This window comes from Gorilla gorilla, chromosome 15 (genome assembly GCF_029281585.2).
Source record: "Gorilla gorilla gorilla isolate KB3781 chromosome 15, NHGRI_mGorGor1-v2.1_pri, whole genome shotgun sequence".
In the NCBI taxonomy this organism is placed as follows: Eukaryota; Metazoa; Chordata; class Mammalia; order Primates; family Hominidae; genus Gorilla; species Gorilla gorilla.
In genome coordinates this window covers 23,426,329-23,435,000 of record NC_073239.2, presented here as the reverse complement: position 1 = coordinate 23,435,000, position 8,672 = coordinate 23,426,329, and the positions used below count along the sequence as shown (strand labels likewise).

The 8,672-nt window shown below is 35.6% G+C and overlaps 1 protein-coding gene across 11 annotated transcripts in view; it reads left to right on the top strand.

The window, feature by feature from the left end:
* Positions 1-8,672, top strand: part of NPAS3 (neuronal PAS domain protein 3) — an 867,326-nt gene that overhangs the window by 274,411 nt on the left and 584,243 nt on the right. For 7 of the 11 annotated variants that reach the window (XM_055361314.2, XM_055361313.2, XM_055361315.2 and 4 more), the window contains one exon: positions 5,672-5,916. In XM_055361314.2, the coding sequence (XP_055217289.2) occupies positions 5,672-5,916 (245 nt within the window). Of the gene's footprint in view, positions 1-5,671; positions 5,917-6,026; positions 6,078-8,672 lie in introns of all 11 variants that reach the window. The other 4 variants (XM_055361312.2, XM_063697703.1, XM_055361318.2 and 1 more) reach the window with 1 other exon arrangement.

The window sequence follows — 8,672 nt, the reverse complement described above, 5'->3', positions numbered from 1 at the left end:
CCAGAGATCTGACAAGTATGCAGGTGTTCAAAGGTTCATGAGTTAAAATGCTGAAGGCTTTGATGAATTTTTGATGGCTGCATTTTTAATACAGGTCGACCTTCTTCCTTTGAGGCTGCATGCCAGATTAATTGATAAATAGTAGAAGTATGTAGTGCTGGGTTCTCCTAAGCAAAACAAGTAGGAAAATCTATAAAAACCTGTCTGTCTGGCTCCTTAGAAGTACTTTAAAAAGGTAAAATTTAAAATGGTTTTGACCCTGCTTCTCCTTTACCCTGTAGTTAGATAACCAAAACCTGCCATGCTCTTTTATGAAGACTAGATATTATATTCTAAAAGTTTACTTGAAGGTGTTATGTGTTCAAACTACAGCTTGGAGAAGGATTTTTACATAGAAATAGTGTGGATCTGTCAATAAGGTCGGTATCTGAACCTCCTTCATAAAAATAAATTATTTAAAAGTTGATTAAAATATGACTATGAAGAAATCACTGAAGAGGAAGAAACATTTGGTTAAGTTGGCTTCTGTACTCTGTGGCTACCTATTTTTAATCCTTGTTATCCTCTGTGGATGTACAGCTATATTATTTCCATAATCATTATAACCATCTCTGTGAAGTGGGAAACCGAAGTAATCAATTTTTCAAAGCTAAATTTGATCAACCACAAAGGATAACTTACCTCTTTTAATTAAATAAGTCATCAAGTCCAAAGGTATCTTTTTTTCCCACTGTGGACAAGTGGCCCAGTAAACAATTGACCTCTTATCCAGCTTCATGGTAGATTCACAAAGATTGCAAATTCTTAGTCAGTTTCATAATATTGGCTTTTTGATAGCAGTAGCACCCTTTTTTCAAACTTTTTTGGGGATATATTTTGCTGGCTTCTAGCTTGAAAAGAATTTCATGATTTGACCTTGCCCCCCAAAATAGTTGAGGAGGCAGCTGATGTGCAGCTTCCCCACTTCTGGGCACCACTTGTCCTGGGTGAGCTCTCCATGGTCCTGGATCTGGGGCTTTGCCTGATTTTCAAGAGAACTTTTAGGTTTGTGATCTTTTGAAAGATCATCTTGTCTAGAAGTACACATATACTCCTGATTAATAATTATCATTGCCATTTAAAAACCTTCAATAGCATTTTCACAATCTTCCTGAGTAATCTGTTCTTGTCACAGCTGTTTAGATACTCATTTTATAATACAAACAAAATTGCTTGTCCTGCAATTGAATGTCACCTTTTATCTGTTATTGTACTAAAAAAAAGGCTCCTTATGATCCTGCACAAAAAAATTTATAAATCTTTAAGCATCCACTAATTAAATATATTTTTATTTGAACAACTCATTAAGTACACTTATGGTATGCAATGAATAGACCATAGGCAAAATGAGGACTGTAATAAAAGGAAAAATGTGTTATGTCAGAACCGAGGAATAGGAATTGTATTAATGAGAAGAGAGTGCACATTATTAATGAGCATTGCAGGCATTAGAAGGAAAGAACAATCAATGTGAAGTGAGCTTAGGTTTTCATTTAACATGTCTTATACAGCATTACTATGTGTCAGGCACCATTGTAAAGCTCTTATTTAAAAAAGACTCATTTAACTTAATTCGAATGACAACCTTATAAAGTAGAGTATTATCCCATTTCACAGATGAGAAAAAGTGAGGCAATAGAAGTCGCCTCAAATGTACATAATTAGTAAATAACAAAACCAGGATTTATACCCAGGCTGGCTAGCTTCACAATCCATTCTCTTATAAGAAGAAATTATAGACATTAGGCTGGGCGTGGTGGCTCACATCTGTAATTCTAGCAATTTGGGAGGCCAAGGTGGGCGGATCACTTGAGGTCAGGAGTTGGAGACCAGCCTGGCCAACATGAAAAATTAGCTGAGCACGGTGGTGCATGCCTGTAGTCCTAGCTAGTTGGGAGACTGAGGCAGGAGAATCACTTGAACCTGGGAGGTGGAGGTTGCAGTGAGCCAAGATCGAACCATTGCACTCCAACCTGGGTGACAGAGTGGGACTCCATCTCAAAAAATCCCAAAATGATAGACATTAGATTATTAGCCTTTAGGTTAGTGTGATGGACTACATTTGAGAATCTGAAAATTTACTATTTCTCCTATCTATCTATCTATATATTTATATGCACACGCACAATAATGCATATAATATCCAGATACATACATACATATATGTGTGTATGTGTTTTGAAATTATTGACGTTGTTTTTGTTGGTGGTAATAATGATTTGTGAGGATGATAATGTAGTCATCAAAAAGAGTTGAAATTTTCATTTGCTGAGGATTCATGAAGAATCTCTTTTCTGCTATTCAAATCTAAGTGCAAGAACATTAGAGCAATGGGAAGTTTAGGCCCAGGGAGTAAATATTTGGGTCTGAAGTTTAATCGTATTTTAGATGGCAGAGATCTGCACTATAACATTTTACTCATGTACAACTAATTATTCTATCTTTAGTACTCTAGACGTACAACCACAATACTTCCGTTTAGAACAAAACATACAAATACAAAGTTTATTTTGGATTTTAATATAGTTCTTAATTCAATGTGAGGATTGCTTATAACTGGGCCCTACTTTACCTAAGCAAGTGAAAGATTAATGCACAATCTAGAGTGTCATTGTCTTAAGGTCTTTGTCTTCATCTGTTACACCAGCATCTCAACAACCTTTATAATCCTTTGACTGTACTTTATTGCAGTTGCCCACAAAACCAATTACTACTTATTACAGACACAGTGATATCATCCTGAAAGTCTTCTAAACTATGGTCCCAGCATAATGATGTGATGTGAGAGTCATGGAAATCCTTTGTTATTAAGATTACTGCCAAGAAGATTACTCTAATAGGGGGACACCATGTGTGTTAGAGTTAAAAAAAGAGAAAGACAAGGTAGAGAAAAGAAAACAAGGAGGTAGGATAAAAAAAAACATAAAGTAAATTCTGACCAGTGCTATTTTAGAAAAGTAGTAAAACATCAGAACACATGTTAGGCAAGGCATCCAAAGGCATTAGTGTCTGCTTACTCCCCTTCCCTGAATGGATAGAGAAAAGCCATCTCCCTAGTATCTATCCTTTATAGCCTATTGAGTTGATCCCTGTGATCTTGGGCTTTGTCTCCCATATGAAGATGAATTTTTTCCTTAGATTATTGATAAGCCTATACATTATCAATTTCAGAATAATTGCTTAATCTTCTACGTTGCTTCAGTTGAATAAATTCCTGATATAAATATTACGGTATATTACATAGGTAACAAATAAATACATTCGTGATCATTCTGAGTGACATGAATAAAGGAAAATTACCTATAACATCACGCGAAACTACTTTTATAATTGTCTGTCCAAACTGTTACCCAATTGTAAAACGAGTCTCTGATCCATGTTTGACTATGACATGTTTTATTTGGCTTGCATGACTTTTTAAAGCTTTAATTTGTTAAAATACCAAAATTGGGAAATGGCATATAAAAGTTCAGATGTTGTCCTCTAGAAGTGGTGACACCAGGCATGACTTTCCCTAAAGTGGCATTGGCTCAAACTGTGCTACCTCTTGGCCAGAGTTGTCCTTCAGTTCCTCCCAGTCCCCATCAGGCCTCTTCACTCACTGACATTCCCTGCCTGAACCCTGAAAGCTCTTGAGTTCGTAACCCCTGCTCTAGAGCCCCATCATAGTCACTTACTGGACCAAAAAAAAAAAAAAATTGTAAGTTTAGCCCACCTTCTGGAGTAGTATTTAATTGCAAGAACACAAAAAGAATAAAGCACTGAACTTGAACCGCTGCTCCTTCCCCTGTGTAAGAGTGTTAGGGAAAATATGTCCAGAGACATAATTTCTTTTGGCACAGCTAACTTAAATGTTGTTAGATAAGTTACTTTTATTCTGTAAAGGGAGGAATTCGAACTATTCTTGTATCCTGAGGTGTTAACCTGGATCCTAGTTATACTTACACTTTGTCAGATTCTAAGACATCTCTCACTTATGTAGCTTTCAACCAGATAAAATTGAGCACTTGTAGAATTGAATGGAGGCTGGCCCAGATATTGGGAAATAAGTGACAAAACATGTCTTTTCCTTGTAAATTAGTAATGTTTCTGCCTGACTTTATCACTTGAGATGTATCAAGGGACAAAGATTTTGTCACCTGAGACTGCTGTTACTCTGAAAATGATAGCATTAACTTGTCTAATTCTGAGAAAGACATTTGTTAGCTAATGTAGACTATTAATAGAGCAAACATAAAACTGGTTGGGTATTAGCCTAGCAAGTATCTGACCAGAGCATTATGGCATTACTTAGATTACATAGATATTCAGTAAGATATTTCAGGTGTGATTTCTGCGGTGAATACAGTGTTTACACCAGAAAACAGTGTCAGGAATCCTATAATGTAATAGGGAATATTATTCACCATAGTATATTAAAAGAGAATGGAGCCTTGCTGCTGAACCAATTTTGATCTCTTCCTTTGGTCTTCCTTCCTTCCTTGTTTCTCTCTTTCTTATTATTTCATAATGAAAAAAAAGAATGCTAGACTCAAATATTTACAGTGCTTTCAGAATTCAATAAAATGCATACATAAAAATGATTTCAATAGTACCTTGATACTGAAAATATTATCTAGCTACTTATCATTGTGGTCTGATTTTTAAATTTATTTCTCATCAGACACAATACAGAGCAATTCAGAGCAGGTGGAATTCTCCTGTCAGATGCTCACACACAACTTCAGTTGTGCCAGATTCTGCCCTCAGCAATGTGAGCAAACTTCAAACAGAAATGCACATGAATAGTTGAAGGAAAATGCTCGATCCCACCTGTTGCCTCTTCTGGGAAGTAATATGTTTATAATGTTTATAAATTTTAATAACCCATACAGAGCTTTATCTTTCAATATTAAATTTATATTATCCTAAAGTTTGACTTCTTTGGGCAATATATTTTATTCTCTAGTATCTTAGAAAATCAATCTACTAATGTATGTCCATTAATAAAGAAGTATGCTCTTATCAAGCAGTTATCAGCACATTTATAAAATTACATTGAAATCTTCATTTTAAATATGATGTTTTCTTCATCTAACTGAACGTGCTGTGATCTTTATTGAGGGCTGGAAACATATTTGTTGATTCTGACAAGGTGAATTGTATTCGTGTTTACCTTCTGCTCCCCAAGATTATAATTGAAATGAATTTTTCAAAATAGTTCCTTTTGATGAAGATCCCATACTGATGAAAGTTAAATGAAAAGAAGTATTAGTTTGAAATAGATACACGAATGTAAGCCCAACTTTTAAATTGATTATAGTTGATAATATCAAGCCACCCCTGTAAACCTTCTGTTAGGTCTTAGAAACAATAAATACATCTCAATGCATGGACAATTGAAGGAAAAAAACCTTAACAAGTAAAACACAATTTTTACTCATTGGACTTGAGTTTGTGAAATGTAAGGCCAGAGTTAGAGTTTATGGCTTTAGTGGACATTTTCTGGAACTCATTTTACTGTCACTCTCTGGTTTTGAAATAGTTTTTGGTAGAATTTTGGTGGGAAAAAAGGAAATACAAAGAAAGCAGTATTTGAATGATGACAAAGTCACATATTCTAAACCACACATTCTCACTCCTTTGATTTCAGTTTACAAGCATTGAGAAAGGAGAAATCCCGAGATGCTGCTCGCTCCCGCCGGGGAAAAGAAAACTTTGAGTTCTATGAATTGGCCAAGTTGTTGCCTCTTCCTGCAGCCATTACCAGTCAGCTCGACAAGGCATCCATCATTCGACTTACAATTAGCTATCTGAAAATGAGGGACTTTGCTAACCAGGGGGACCCTCCGTGGAACTTGCGAATGGAAGGCCCTCCACCTAACACATCAGTAAAAGGTAAGTTTTAGGTCACTGTTCAGTCTGAATATGATGGTCTGTAGGGGTCTGTAAGACAAAATGTTTACCATCATCCTTTCTTCTTTTCCTGCATATCAAATCCTTTAAAGGGATACAAATGTGGAAATCTGAACTCTGCATGAGAAAGACACCATGTGAAGGTGAAATAAACCTCTTATTTTTCTATTTTATTTTCAAAAAGTCTATCAGCCTAAAATTCTGTCACTTTATATAAGATTTCAGAATGAAAATGAAATGACACATTAAAATGCTTCTTGGGTTTAATGTATGTTTTACAATTACATACAAATTCTTCTTCATGAGTGGGGTATGGACACATTTGTTAAAGCATAGAGCTGACATTTTCTGCCTTAAGTAACCAAAGAAAGGCAGGGAGCATAGCTCTTCCATCTTTAGCAGGCATTTTAAGTTAATGATTTTATTGACCAACAAAAATCAATCTATGTATTAGTGTTTCAATTTTCTCTATATACATATTACCTAAAAGTTGTAAATATAAACATATATTTTTTATTCAAATCCTTGATGCAGTTACTCTTACAACTTAGTATCTTTAAATGTTAGGTCTTTTTCACTCTGATGCCTAAGACAGGTATTTTCTTGTGTGTTCCTGAAATTCCTAATAATTTATGGCATTTTTGGCATTTAAATATGCATGGATATATTTATTTATGTATATGTGGTGTTGGCCATTGGTGTTCTGTCTTTAAGGGTATTCTATTCAAGGTGTATGGCCTAAATAATCTGCTAGGTTCTTATGTTCAAATTGTGTATCTAGACACTTTATAGCATGAAATAAAACTGGGCATTTGGAGGAGGTGCAGGCAACTTCTTCTAGGGAAGAATTAGCTTCTTTTGTTACATCTTGCCAACTACCTTTGGAAAAGTCCCTGTACTCTTGGCTATGATAGGAAAGGGTACTAGTGGGGAGCTGTAATCTTTTGTAGGATTCAGATTGAAATGAAGGGTCAAAAGCAGTTATTATTTACAATTTTGTGCTAAGAGCTGTGATCATATATGTGTCCGTGAGAGTGTAAATTTGTTACTTGGGGATTGTGTTATGCACATTAGAGGTGGAAAATGATAATTTAAATTGTAACAGGTTATTTTCTTCTAGAGCAACAGTTGGCAAACATTTTCTGTAAAGGGCCATGTAGTAAATATTTTAGGCTTAATGGGCTACTCAACTCTCCTGTTGTAGCATAAAATTAGCCATAGACAATATGTAAACAAAACAGCGTGGCTGTGTTCCAATAAAACTATATTTACAAAATAGGCAGCAGCCACAGCATTTGTCCCATAGGCTATAGTTTGCAGACCACTGCTCTAGAGTGTAAGAATGACACTTAAAGATTGAGGAGAACACACAACAGAGGTACCTCTCAAGGACAGGATGTCAGTCAAAGGTAGCCCAGGAAAAATAAAGCAAGGCACATTCGAGTTGTCCTTTTACATCCCTTCTGCCTTTGAGCATGTAGATATCAATTCAATAACACACAAATTCATGTTCTAGATTGTATTATGCTATAAAAAGCTACCCGAGAGTGGATAAACAAAAAAGGTTTAATTGACTCACAGTTCCGCATGGCTGGGGAGGCCTCAGGAAACTTATAATCATGGTAGAAGGCGAGGGGGAGGCAAAGAACGTCTTACATGGCAGCAGGAGAGAGAAAGAAAGAGACAGCAAAAGGGGAATTGCCACTTTTAAACCATCAGATCTCGTGAGAACTCACTATCACGAGATAGCATAAGGGAAACGGCCCCCATGATCCAGTCACCTCCCAGAAGTTCCCTCTCCTGACTCGTGGGATTATTAATGCAATTAGAGACAAGATTTGGATTTGGATGGGGACGTAGAGCCAAACCATATTACAGATATTAGTACCAAATTTTTCCAAGCTAAAGATGTAAATATAATTGTGGTAAATATACATTAGATACATTTTTTCCACTCTAGTTTGAGGCACAGGCTATCTTTATTCCAAATCATACAAGATGAAAGGATGAGGGTAACAGGTTAGGAACCATACCATGTGAAAAACATGTAATAATTTTTCAAATATATAAGTTCAAAAAATATATTATTCAAATGAAATGATGGAATGGACCTGTATTTATTTAACATAACTCAGCAAATTTTTATTTGTTTATTTTCATTTTTAAAGCAGTTTGTAGTCAATAGGCTTTCTTGGCAGTCATGGCTACCAAAGTAGAAAAATGTGATGGTTCTGTTATTTGTCCATTTGTCTATGATGTAGTAGTCCAGCTTACTTCCAGAATCATGGCCTTTTAGGCATGCAAATGTATAGATCACATGTCATTATTCCCTCATTTTATGAGGGATAGTTAGATGAGGCAAGTGTTAAGTGGAAACAACTTTGCAATTCAGTGTTAGCATATCTAAGGCAAGAATCCACTTTTCTTGCCTTCTGTCTAGTGCTCTATCACTTGTCATTACTACAGATAATATTTGTTTTATATCACCATCATCAGATGTTTTAGGTGAGAATTTTCTCAGCTTCAGACTGTTACTAATACTTCATTTTTATTTTGTGACCTTCAATTCCACTCTTTAACTTCTTAGTATGATTAAGATGTATAAAAAGAAGATAAAATGTGGTTGCTGCCCCCCCGTTGTTGCAGTTTCTGGAATGGCATGGTAGTGTCACTGAGAAAAAACACGGTGGTGAAGATGCATGTTTAGAAACCTGGAAGGAGATAACGGACTTTATTAT